Here is a 12,830-nt window from a genome sequence, read left to right on the forward strand (position 1 = left end):
CATTACTGTGTACGTACCATAACCAATGCATTGCTGTTGTGTAGGAGCAGTAGCTTTTACAAGGTGACCAACTAAATAGTCTGTTTCTGTATAAATTCTGAGGCAAGATCTAAATTCTTTGCCTTAGAGTCAAGGAGAAGTTTGTGTAAGAAGGGACTGCAAGACTAGCCCATTAGGAAGATGATGCTGATGATATGTGGGGGAAGATTTCCGTGTCTGTGTTTCATTTTCAGGCAACTACACATTAAGAGTTGACTGCACCCCTCTTCTCTACAGACTGGTGTATAATCTAACTAAAGAGGTACTGAATCAGAGTGTTTATTATTTGTGATGTTCTGAGAATGTAAAACTGGAGGTTTATTGGATAAAATTGAATTATTGTATAATATTCTTATTGTCTTATAGCCATGCTGGAAGAATCTTAATCCTACCAAAATTAGTGTCAAAACTTCCCTTCAGTGGTACACAGTCCAAGCTCATGGTTCCTCAGTATTTGTAAGAAGGCTGAAATGTATCACTAACATAAGTGGAATATTATTTGCAATTTATAATATACTATGTAGAGATAATTCTGAACTTCTCTATAATTCTATATAGATAAGTCCATAAATAAATAAATAAATTCCAGATAATTAAACACTTGAGCAAAATCAATTCTCTAAAATAAGCGTTCAAGGAAATAAATGGTGTTTCACATTTTGATTTCAAATGCAATCTCTTAAAATCTAAAATCTATTACTTTTCACATTAGCAAGCTACCATTTTTTATTGGTTCTACCTGAATGTCCTCCATTTCTTACTGAGCCCTTGAAACACAATGATAGATATGAAAGGATTGGGTGGGTTTGTGGGTTTTGTAATAGGCCAGATGTGTGGATTTGATTGACAAGTGGCCTTGTAGTACACTTGTCCTTTGCTTTCACCTCTCAGCATGAATTATGATAAGGCTGAAGGACTGTGGTACACTAAGGCATGAAATTTCATTGGCTGTATAAGTTGTTAACCAGCTGAGGCACATAGCATGAGGCATTGTCACTATCCTCATCTCAATTAAGTGAAGGCATCTCTATCTGACTTAAGGAAAATAGGAAAATAGGCTCCCTTTAAAGGCAATGGGTAGATATAATTTATGTGCCCAAATGTGGTTGTCTACTCTCGTGCATACAGAACCCTCTAAAAATCTTCTTCCTCTGTTATTAAGGGAACCTAGGTGACTTGGTCTGTTCTAGAAATCTGCACTGAAACTTCACTTGGTAGGATGGCTCCAGCTATGAGTATCCCTTCCCATACGATGCATTCATTATGAGCTATTTTCACATGTAGTACATTTTCTTTTGACACTGGAAATGCCATCATGTGAATATGAGGTAGTTTATCTATGCTGTTCCCTTGCTTTTCTTCCATTTTCTACATTTTATTTTCTTATCAACTCTTTTTGTCATATTCTTTCTTCCTTGCAGGGGAAGAAGCTGTGCTTGTTCAGTCAGCTGCTGTCACACTTCGCACACTGCAGGGCAGTCTGTTTCACCTATACAAATTTTATTTTTTTTCTGCAAAAGATAAACAAAGTAAAATATGCTCTGGATTAGAAATAGCATCTTATTCTTTGATCTAAAGTCAACTATTCAACTATTGCTGGCTTTGGGTAGGAAACTTCCTTTAACATACCATATGAAGTTCTTAGGACTGGCATTTTTGAAAATCTTCCTATTCAGTGTTATTTAAGATTTAACAGTAGAAGTGTAATACAAACAACAGAAAACCTGACAACTACTCCATAATTCCACGTTGTTTCCTTGCTAAAAAGCTCCTAGAAGTACACTTTATTTATTCATATTCTTCATAGCTTCATTTGTTAAGGGGTTGAGTTTAAGGCAGAGAGGTGTCAGTGAGAAGTCTGACTATTGCTTGAGTTCCTTAACGCTACTGCTGAAACATCTTAGACTTTTTTCTTTTTCTTATTAGTTCCTTATAGACAAAAAAAAAAAGACAACTATTTTTTTTTCTTTTATGTTTCTTTCACAGAGTAGAATTCTGCAACAGCATTCCAATCCAGTGCTGTCCTCTACTTTCTGTACACATTCAAACAGTTTTTGCAGTTTTCTTCTATAGTATTGTCTCTATCCAAAAAATATCATTTATAATCCCTTTTTTCTTTAGACTATTTTTTCCATTGTTTTGGCAAATACATTTAAGACACTCCTTACCATAATATATATATGTATATATAAATATATATATATTTTTTTTGAGGAAAATTTTAATTTTAAGTTTAAATTTCCAAACCATCTTTAATTTACTGATGTTGATGTGTCACAGGTGACCTCCAGCGAACCATGCCTCACAGACTGTGAAACCTTTCTCTCACACCCTTTTGAACTTTCCTGTAAGATCATTAATAGCAGTTGTTGATTTTTTCCCAAGGAAAAAGATGTTTTGATGAACTTTGTGAGAGAAAGAATACCAAGGGGCATTTATTGAAAGACCAGTTCTACCTTGACCATGATTTCTGGTGACATAAAAACATGTATACAGACGAGTGAGAGACACTCTAGAAATATGTCATAAATTTTCCTTGGCTCACTGATTCTGGCATCACAGAATAAAATTAATTTAAGGGATCAAACATCTTCATTCTCTGGAGCTTTACAAATTCCAGTGAATTGAATTAGCAAAAGAGGGAGAGAAACTAATGTAACAAGTAAAACATGGAATTTTTATTTTGCAGAGGGATCAGCTTGTATTTAGGTAGCTTGCTATAAAGACAACTGAGATCTATACCTCTACTAAGCTGTGTCTTTTCCAATAATCTTAAAATAAGAAGTAGAACAAACAAACAAAAACATCAACTAAATTCTGTAATGACTAGAAGGATTCAGCTGAAATTATTATATTCTTAGTTTTAATATTCTGACTGCAGTGCTGTTTTTGGAAGACACTGGGAGGCTAGATGTACATACCAGAGCCTATGATTTGCATTAGGCTTTTGCATGGGATTGGATTTCATTCAGAAAGCCCAGTAAGTGAAAGAACATTAGTGCAGATGTGGGTGATTATGCATGTCTGAAAGAAAGTTATTTCTGTTCACATGAAAGAGTCCAACATCCAAACTTGGAATATGTGTTCTTAGACCAAAATCATTGACATAAACCCCACGAGCTCTTTGCTCATCCTGTTTTTTTTTTTTTGTTTTGTTTTGTTTTGTTTTTTTGTAAACCACTTCTCATCAAAAAATGTAGTGTACAGATGAAGTGTCATCTTTCAAGGAGTTCTGCATTTAAGTGCAGTCCTTAGCATACAGATGGGATGTTTAGAAGTTGGCAATCTCTTTTGGCCCAGCAGGACTGCTAGATTTCTCAAAATTATTTCTCACCAGCCAACATCTGCAATAGTCCAACTCCAATTCCCCTTTTCTCATCATCACTTTTTACATTGCATTTATATTTAAAGAACTCCATGTCTTCTTTGAAGTAACAGTGAGCTTGTGCTGATTCTAGATTTGGATCTAAGTCAGGATGAATGGTTTTGACATGACCAGAGCTGTCAGAATAACATCTCCGCCAGAGCATGGAGTATTGTTACTCACATATGTCAGAGCTCAGCTTGCTCTTATTAATATGCCATTTTCAATTTAAGCCATAGAACTTGACCAAAGTGCCCTGAAAATGACAGCAGTCAAACGGTTGCTTCACAAAGTTGTTATTTTTTTTTCCTGGTAGTTGTTGCCATAACCCCAGAGGTCAGAATTCCTAGGATTTTCAATTTGGAGTCTGTATATTTTTCAGTGCAGAATTTAAGACTCAACAATACTGTGAAACTATGTATCTAACCATGCATGTTTATGCTTTGTATTTTGAAAATAAATAAATAAATCCCAATCCTCTGCACATGATAGCCAATGTGATATTTAAAGGACCATACTGGCTTTAGCCATAACTAACAAAGATTGATAAGTGTAGCTAGAGACTAGGGCCAGAGTTTTTATTTATGTGTAACTCTGCCACAGATTTTCTAACAGCTTTGGTCAATTAATTTCCTACTGCTTCATAGTTTTCCCAGCTGTATTTTGGCTGTACTAGTATTTACCCTTCATGATTACATAGCTTTCAATTTTTTTAAGGTAGGGGTGGGACCTGCATTTGTACACACGGTGTCTTGCACAACAGGGCTCCAGTCTTGGTTCAGTTCCCCTGACACTTCTGTAATATAGTTAGTGACAGGTTATGCCCCTTCTTTCTAACGTAATTCCTATAACAAAGAGCAGGCAAATTTCAGGCTTAACCTGTTGAGAGAATGTAGTTGCTGTTTGAAGCAAATTTGTGATGGCTCAGGGCTCTCTTCTCCCCTTGCCTGCTGAAAGGATTGCTGCTGGAGCAGCTCCATAGTGCTATTACATGTACTTGTGCATGCGCATACAAAGGGCTATAATAAAGTGGTAAGAAATCCTAAAAATCCCAAGTATTCTTCCAATTTCTTCCAAAACCTGAGGGGTTCAAGCCAGTATTCTTCAGCTGTACCTTGCTGTACTGTCCGTGATTGAGTCCAAGTGCCTGTCAGATGCTCTTTACGGTTGGGATCCATAACTGCATAGAAGAAATGTAAATGAACTATGTGTACTTCATTGCATACAGCAATGCTATTAAGAATGATGCAGATAGCTGTAAATGTCTCCTTTAACACTGATTTCAGTTAGAGATACTTCCAGTGAGATTATAATCTTTTTGTTTCCAGATCTCAAGCCCTGATGAGGGTTATGAAAAGAAGTCTCTCTATGAGAGTTGGCTTGTGAAAGACCCTGCACCTGAAAATAATAGTTATCCCAGGTAAGTTGTTAATTTGCTTTTATTTTCCCAATATTTTAATCATATCATAGCACAATTCCTCTACAGAATTCTTCAAGATGTATTGCTATTGATGACAGCAACTTTTTAGTACGTGGTGTCTCCAACAATATTTGATTTTAAAATCAAATAAAATGGTATGACCTTTTTAAAAAAGATGCAAGAGGAAACCTCACACTCTTTAAAGGCTTCTTATGGATAGAAGAGCAATCATGGAAATGAAGGGCAGGGAAAGAATTCAAAGTGTAGTTTAGTCACCCTTCTAGATGAGATAATATACTATTGTTAGGCTAAGCAAATGCTCTGTTGAAAGAAACTGCCTAGAACAGTAATGAAAAAGCTCTTATGATAATTATTTTTTTATTTACGTAATGGATGTACATTACAAATCTTTATTTGAAAGTATTAAAACTTCAAAACATTGTTTAAGCCTGTGACTGTAAGGCTAAACCTTATACCCCCATAAGGTGAGTAGAACTGCCCCCTTGTGTGATTTGACCCAAATGTTCTGGATGTATGACCCTATCATCTTGCAAGCCTTGGCAATATGATCTCCTAGATTCATTAGACTCACTAAGATCTCTTCCTTTTGAAAAAGCCACTAAATCTAATCCTCAGCTGAAACAAATAGTTTCTTGCAGAAATGTATACTAATGGGAAAGCTTTAGCTGGGTTATTTATTTATTTATTTTATCTGAGAAATGCCAATTATTCTTCTGGCTAGATATTTAACCCTAAAACTTAATATAAAACTCAAATAAATATTTGAAAATACTGAGAATATTTCAGGTTTTTATTACTGTTTTTCTTTTCCTCTGTCTTGCCACACCTACCCAGCAGATGGCAATATTTACTTGTAAGTAATAAATGCTAATCTTCTACTGTGGAAATTATTTACCAGTCTTTGTACTGTTGAATATGCTGAGTATATAAACACATCTGTCTTTACATATATTGCCTCGCAATTCTTATTAGTTTGGAAATAGATGTTTAATATTTTAAGATTGCAGAGGCTTATCTGATGTAAATCTACAGCTCTTGTGTATACTATGTACATTTTTTTCCTAATGTGGCCAGTGTCATAATCAGGGTCGCTACCTTTAAATGACTCTCCCAGTAATATTGGATACCGGATTAGTGTGTTAGAATAAAACCAGTTACGGTAATTAAGCTTGCTGCTCGTCTACTCTCTGATCTTATGAGTGTCCCTGGTGTGCCCTTCAGAAGCCTTGACCTCCATTTCTTTGAAAATCTACATTTTGCATAAATTACCATCATATTATAAAATAAGTACTTCCTCTATGACATGTTGTCTTTTCTACATGTAGAATAAACAAACTGGGATCAGGCAGTGATTTTGAAGTTTACTTCCAGCGACTGGGAATTGCATCGGGCAGAGTGCGTTACACCAAGAATAGGGTAAGCCATGTAGATTGCTTGAAGGAGTTTGATAGGGCTGAGCAGTCATCTTTTAAGAGCATTTATTCATAATTAGTAAAGAAGCTTCAACATTTTTTTTTGTCTCATTTGTACATCAGTGCCATTTTTTAATTAAATAAGAAACCTATTAGCTTGGAGAATAAAACATTACAGTGATATGTTTATTTTATAGGCTGTCAAGTACTGAAAAGGATATTTACAAAATCTGTTTGGGGGTGTGTATTTCATTCCACGGTACCATTAGTAGTCCCCTTAACATACACATCCTCCTTGATATTGTTTGGAAAACCATGCGACATAAAAAGGGATCCATGACAGGATTTCTGCAATCGAGAACTGCAGGCTGATTTCACTTTCCATGGAGGCACTCTCTTTACAAGGGAACTGAAGTCAGGTCTGTTTAGATGGAGAGAAGGAAGCCTGCTCACTTAATCGTGTGTGACAGTCCATGGATTCAGGTTGTTTCATTATCCTAAGATGAACACACAAAAATGGGAAGGATAGCAAATTGTGTTTTGTAGGAAATAGCTTTTTTGATTTGGATGCTGTGCAAAATATCATACCATCAATAAAACCCTTAACTGCAGTTAGAATACATGGCACTGACAAATTTGCTTGCTCTTTTTTCAGAAAGCAGACAAATTCAGCAATTATCCTGTTTATCACACTGTGTATGAGACCTTTGAGTTAGTGGAAAAATTTTATGACCCCACCTTCAAGAAACAGCTAGCAATTGCCAAGTTACGAGGCAAACTGGTTTATGAACTTGCAGATTCCCAGATCATTCCATTCGACTGTAGAGATTACGGAGAAGCCTTAAAAGGATATAGCGATAGAATTTATAAACTGGCCAAGAAACATGAAGAACAGCTGAAAACTTACAAAGTGTCATTTGGTGAGTAATAGCCACAGCAGAATTTATTGAGTGCATTAATTAGAATTATGCAGAGACATGATATATCTGTCCTCTCTCTGAAACTGAATTCCTTTTCTGTTTCAGTTCTTCCATCATAATAAAGAAAAGTCTTCTAAAAATATATTTCTAAACCTAACACAGTATTAGCACGTTATTGGTCAGATGAGAGAGTTAAAATAATTTTCATGCATGTTATTATGTTCATTATTACACTGCTCACGAGCAGTCATGAACCACAATCAAATGCAGAACAAAGAAATAGTATTGACCTGCTTCTCACCCCGGACTAGATTATTTTCTCTTGCTTAAAAGAAGAAGACAGGTTAAATGTTTGGGGCAACTGTCTGAAACCTGGGAGATGCAGGTGTCATTTCCTCCTCAGGCAGAGGTTTAGTCTGTCTGACCTTGGGAAACCTGCTTACCATCTGTGTCAGTGGCTGGTACCACATTTAGGTAACAGAACCCTTCTCCAACTTCTGCATAAATACATTCACTGAGCACTTGAAAACATTTTGATGAGGCACATAAAATAGAATGGAAGAGACAGAGTACTCTGGATCACAAACTAGGATGGTTTCCACAATCATTTTTTTTTCCTCTCTGTCTCTTTCTTCTTTCTCCTTGCCTTGTTCACCCCTTGGTTTCTGTACCATGGAGAATTTTTAGTCAGTCCTAATCCACATGGTATCTGATGGACCCATGGGTTAGAGACATAAACTGGCTTTTCAATGCTGCAGTACTCATTTGGGTTGTCTGAAACGTGAAGTAATTCAAATCAAATCCTCGCTTAGGAAAAACTAAAATGACATTTAAGTCTCGTTAGGCAGAAAGTTCTTGAGTATTTTGAAAAGACTTCATTTTTTTTAATTTTTTTATTTTTGGTAAAAAGGCTTCTTGGAACAGAGGAAGCATATTGGGATGGATTATCTGGTCTGAGATTTATAAGAGATTTATTTCAACACATTCTTGTGTTAACTGTAGCATATCATCTGGGGAAACATCAAGATTGGACTTTCTTTTTGCACTGTTAGAACAGCTACCAAATTTTCTGTTAAATAATTTATTTTCATTGTGTTTCCTTCTCATTTCAAATTAGAACTTGCCCAAATGAATTTCCAACTGATGTATATACTTCTGTTCTTATGTCAATTATGTTTTAGAAGCAATCTTTATTATTATTTTTTTTGGCTTTTGTTCCCTAACTATCACTTAACTCTCTCCTTAATAACTTTATAGACGTGGCACTTTGGCCGTTTTTACAAGTTTTTTTTTCCAGTCTTTTCATTATTTTCGTGTCTCTTCTTTGATGCCTGATCAGTTCAAATTTATTTCTTTAAAAAGAAACTATGATTTTTATTTTTTGTATATTCTATTGCACCAGAGTGCATTACAATGAATAGATAGCTTTTATGATACTTTGCAAATTGAAATTCATTTCACTCAGCATTTTCACAGAACTACCTATTGACAGCACTGAATGTCAGAAAGCTGTTAATTAAGCCTGAATAAATCACGTAGTTGTCCTTCACAACAATTGATGAAGCTTTTTTTATTGCCTTTATAGTCACATTTCAGCTGCTCCTCTGCAACAATGAACACTGGAAACCTTTTTTTTTAATTTATTTTTTTACATGAAATAGTACTTGTAATAATATACTATCAGAGCTAAGGTCTGTAGGGGAAATGAATAAATAAAATTGATAATATTTTTTAAAATAACTAAAAGTGGCAGCACTGAATAGCTCATGAACACGAGCACAAATTGTCTTATATATTTTCAGATGACCTTTCTTTTTTCTCTTAAATCCCCTCCTACTGCTTCTGAAATATAATCTGTAGCCTTTATACAGCCATGATGTCAGCCCTGTCCTCTGCCAAATTGATAACTACTGCCCTGGGCAAATGCAGTTGTGGACAAGCACTGTCCATAAACAGGTTGCAGAGGCAAAATCTGTGCCTCTGATTATGTAAACTAAAGAAAAATATTAATGCAAGAACAAGCAAGTGTGGGCTGGTGATGGATAAACACGTGTGCTGGAAATAGAAAGCAGATGAGACTGCAGAGCAGCTTTCAACAGAAGTCGTGGGAACAGACAGCCTATGTGATTTCTAAAATAGTGTGATGAGTTTACCAGCACAGCAGGGCCTCGTTCCCCGTAGGGGATAGGGTTTAGGAGATGACCTAATCCACGTTCCTGTGCAAAGAGAGGATACTCTGCGTTATCTAAAGTTTCCTGAAACTTTTGGGCAAAATGTGCAAGTTGTGAAACTATGTAATGAGCTGTGGTAAGGCCAGAAGTTCTCCTCCTCAAACCATCCACCTTCCTTTTGTTCCATGAAAATTAGCTGTAGAAATCGATACTTCTTCCCAGGTCTGTATCAAATCGACCCTTCTACAGGAAAATCATCACAGTTGATGTCATTAGCAGGAGACAGTATCTGTAGCTGCTTCTGAGGCCAAGCTATCCCATGTGGCTCGGACATGCTGCCAGGGGCAGAGCACAAGAAAGCAATGGGACTTACATGTATTGCCCAGAGTGAGGTGTAACAGGCAAAATCCTGGAGGCCAAGCAGCAGCACAGGGGATGGCACAAGGTCATGGCACAGACACCTCGTGGGCTGCACCTTAGCAAGCGTGGGGCTTGGTTACTTTACCCTACCTATCTCTGGCTGTGCACCACCATGACTTTTTTTTTTTTTTTCAATGTCTTTCTCAATACTATTCAATAGGACACTCTTCTGTTATGATATGAATAGGAAATTATGTTCCAAGAGCTTTTGCACAGCCAGCTGGAAGAGCTGGTATTTTTGATGTCAGGCTTTTTATTTTTATTTTTATTTATTTATTTATTTTTTTAATCTAACCTAAACTCTGCAGTATGTCCCGATGTTAAAAGGGGAACAGCAGAGTTTTCCGTTTGCAATGCCAGCGTCTTCTCCTTGGCAGGCAGAGGCAAGACATGGGCTTGGGAAGGCCGTATCCAGCACCCTGCTCTGCTGTTGGCGTAGTTCCACTCTGTCCTTGTCTGTTACTGCTGGGAGTGCAGCTCTTAAAGTCTGCTCTGGGGAAACTAATGGAGGCTAAAAATCTGAACTTCTAGGAGAGACGAGAAAACTAATGCAGGTGTAACAGCAAAATAATGCAAGTGGAACAGCAAAACAGACGTAGTTTTGCTCCCCTTGGGCAACTGAAAGGTATATTGGGCTCTGTGGATCCTCTGAAGTTGTTCAAAAAAGTCTTTCCTTGTCTAGATGCTCTTTTTTCTGCTGTGGTGAACTTCTCAGAGGCTGCTGCTGAATTTCACAGGAGACTTGAAAAAGTTGACAAGAAGGAGTAAGTCTGGAAAAATCTATCTCCATCTTAGTAAAATCTCCCCTGTGGTCTTTCCTTTCTTTGTCCAGGGGTGTTCCTGAAGCCCTCCATCAGCCTTTGGGTAGAGAAAGTTAAAAATAAAAAACATCTAAAGCCTGTGTCAGTTTGGGCCTTGCTCCTAGGGCAGTCTGCATGTCTGGTCACTCCTTGGGGTGGCATTCATCTTGCTCAGTTTTTAGCTACCTTGAAGATATAATTACTTGTCCTGATTCCCTTTATATTTCATGGAGTGAAATTTGTATTTTGAAGGGGCAATTAATCACATCTCCTCAGGTACCCAGGGCAGCTCTTTCTTTCCAGTGACTACACAAGGAGCCTGTCTGATTAGCATGGACCAGAGCCCTTGAACTCTGAGACACGCAATATCTGCCAAGATTAATTCTGCTTTCAGTGATGAATAGTATCAGCTGTAGAGCTTATAAGTATCAGCTAGTCATTACAATTATTGTAATAAAGGGAAAAGCAGGTAGCAGTGGAAGTTTAAGTCTGATTGCGCTCTGTATTTAGACACCTTGGCTTGAGTGCTGTAGGTGACACAAATGTTTGTACTTTCAGCACACCTCAGGAAGACAGGGTGATGCTCCAGAGTATTTAAGACTCCTGCGTGGTGCTTGTGAACCTATGGGCCCTATGGGGCTCCCATGCCCTTTGGGTGCAGTGGCTGGAGGACAGGTGCTCCTTGGTACCTTGTATGGTACATAGCGGTTGTGTTTAGGCAACTGAATCCCATCCTTAGAACATTGTTCTATTTATCTGTGTATGTATGAATGTTGTAGAGAGTTTGGACCCTTGATTTGGAGGTGGACAGTAAAAATATAGATATCTTGACCTAAATCTCTGCCTTCCTGTCCCTGCTGTTAAGTGGGATCCTCCTAGTGCCATTTAATACTAAACAAGTGTCTATTGAGTTGTCTAACACAGAAATCTGAATGCATTAATAAAACATGTATTACTTCCATTTGCAAAACCTCATATTTTTGCAAATGTAGACATTCTTCATCACTTTTTTTTTTGTTTTCTGTCCAAAGATGAGGAAAAGTGTTTGAATGAAAACGAGCAGTCCTGTTTCCTTACTGTGTAAAATGTCTCTTGTCTACATTTTCTGCAGTCCCATTGCAGTGCGAATCGTGAACGATCAGCTGATGTTTATAGAAAGAGCTTTCATTGATCCTCTTGGCTTACCAGGAAGGAAGTTTTACAGGTAAGGCAACAACTTTCTGAACTTGTCTAATTTTCTAACTGTGTAAAGCACTGTGGTTTTGCAGATGAATCCCATCCTCACAGGCTGATCAGTTGGACTGCTGTATAGGCCCTATAAAGCCCAACAGATTCTGGTTCAGGTATAATGCAGTGAGTAGCAGACTTTGTTGATAATCTCCAAGGAGAACTTTTTGCCTGCACCACCCTCACAGTGCCTAATTCCTCTTCTCAGCTCTGGCACTCTATTTTTATTAGCCTTGATAACTCTGTGAACTTGATTTGAGAGTATGTGATAGATACTACTTCTGTTACACCTTGTTCTTGTAAATCTCTACCAAGTGATGACTCAGTGCATAAACAACTCTATGGAAAGAAAGGAAAGAAGGGAGTACAGTAAAGGGAAGAGGACAAGTATGTAGTGAAGAGAGATGTCCAGAAGAGAGAGACTGGACAGTATCCTCTCTCCTCAGGATAGATAGCACAGAGATCACAGGATGAAGAAAGGCCCACGAGCTGTGCTGCAGAGTCCCATCTCTCCCAGCTTTGGCCGCTTCCCATGAGCTTAAACCCTTAACTGGTTATTACTGAAGTTTTCTCTGTACAAGTCTGCAGGGCTGCAGAAGGACAATACTTCATGCACCACCACATCCTTTATAAAAGTGCTGTGCAGTTATTAGGAGCACCTGCTGGAAGCAAGCTTTCAGCGTCAGGTGTGCAAGCGCCTAACCTTTGCTCTCAGCATCCCCCTTTTCCTGATGCCTGGGTGCATCTGACTCACTGCCTGGTGGCTTTCACACCACGCCAGAAGCCCCTCAGGCAGGTGGAATTGAGAATCACACTTCCAGCCTCCTAGGACAAACTGTTGTTCACACTTCTGGAAGAATGAAATGGTTGTTTTCTACAGTTCTTATTTTTGGGTGTTAGGTAACATTTAGAGATATATATTTTTTAAAATGCATTTTATTTGTGCTTGCATCTATTATTACAGTTTTAGTATTTATTTTGAGTTGGGGGGCATCTTTTGCATCTATAAATGTGTTTCATTACTTCATGTGAACAA

At 37.6% G+C, this 12,830-nt stretch overlaps 1 protein-coding gene across 5 annotated transcripts in view; it reads left to right on the forward strand.

Annotated features, from left to right (window-relative positions):
• The window catches only part of NAALAD2 (N-acetylated alpha-linked acidic dipeptidase 2), a 36,140-nt gene that overhangs the window by 21,788 nt on the left and 1,522 nt on the right, over positions 1-12,830 (forward strand). For 3 of the 5 annotated variants that reach the window (XM_068668891.1, XM_068668900.1, XM_068668885.1), the window contains 6 exons: positions 234-301; positions 4,732-4,823; positions 6,170-6,260; positions 6,912-7,176; positions 10,450-10,531; positions 11,679-11,771. In XM_068668891.1, coding sequence (XP_068524992.1) covers positions 234-301; positions 4,732-4,823; positions 6,170-6,260; positions 6,912-7,176; positions 10,450-10,531; positions 11,679-11,771 — 691 coding nt within the window. Of the gene's footprint in view, positions 1-233; positions 302-4,731; positions 4,824-6,169; positions 6,261-6,911; positions 7,177-10,449; positions 10,532-10,882; positions 10,889-11,139; positions 11,242-11,669; positions 11,772-12,830 lie in introns of all 5 variants that reach the window. The other 2 variants (XM_068668912.1, XR_011091867.1) reach the window with 2 other exon arrangements.

Source organism: Anas acuta, chromosome 1 (genome assembly GCF_963932015.1).
Source record: "Anas acuta chromosome 1, bAnaAcu1.1, whole genome shotgun sequence".
Lineage (NCBI taxonomy): Eukaryota > Metazoa > Chordata > Aves > Anseriformes > Anatidae > Anas > Anas acuta.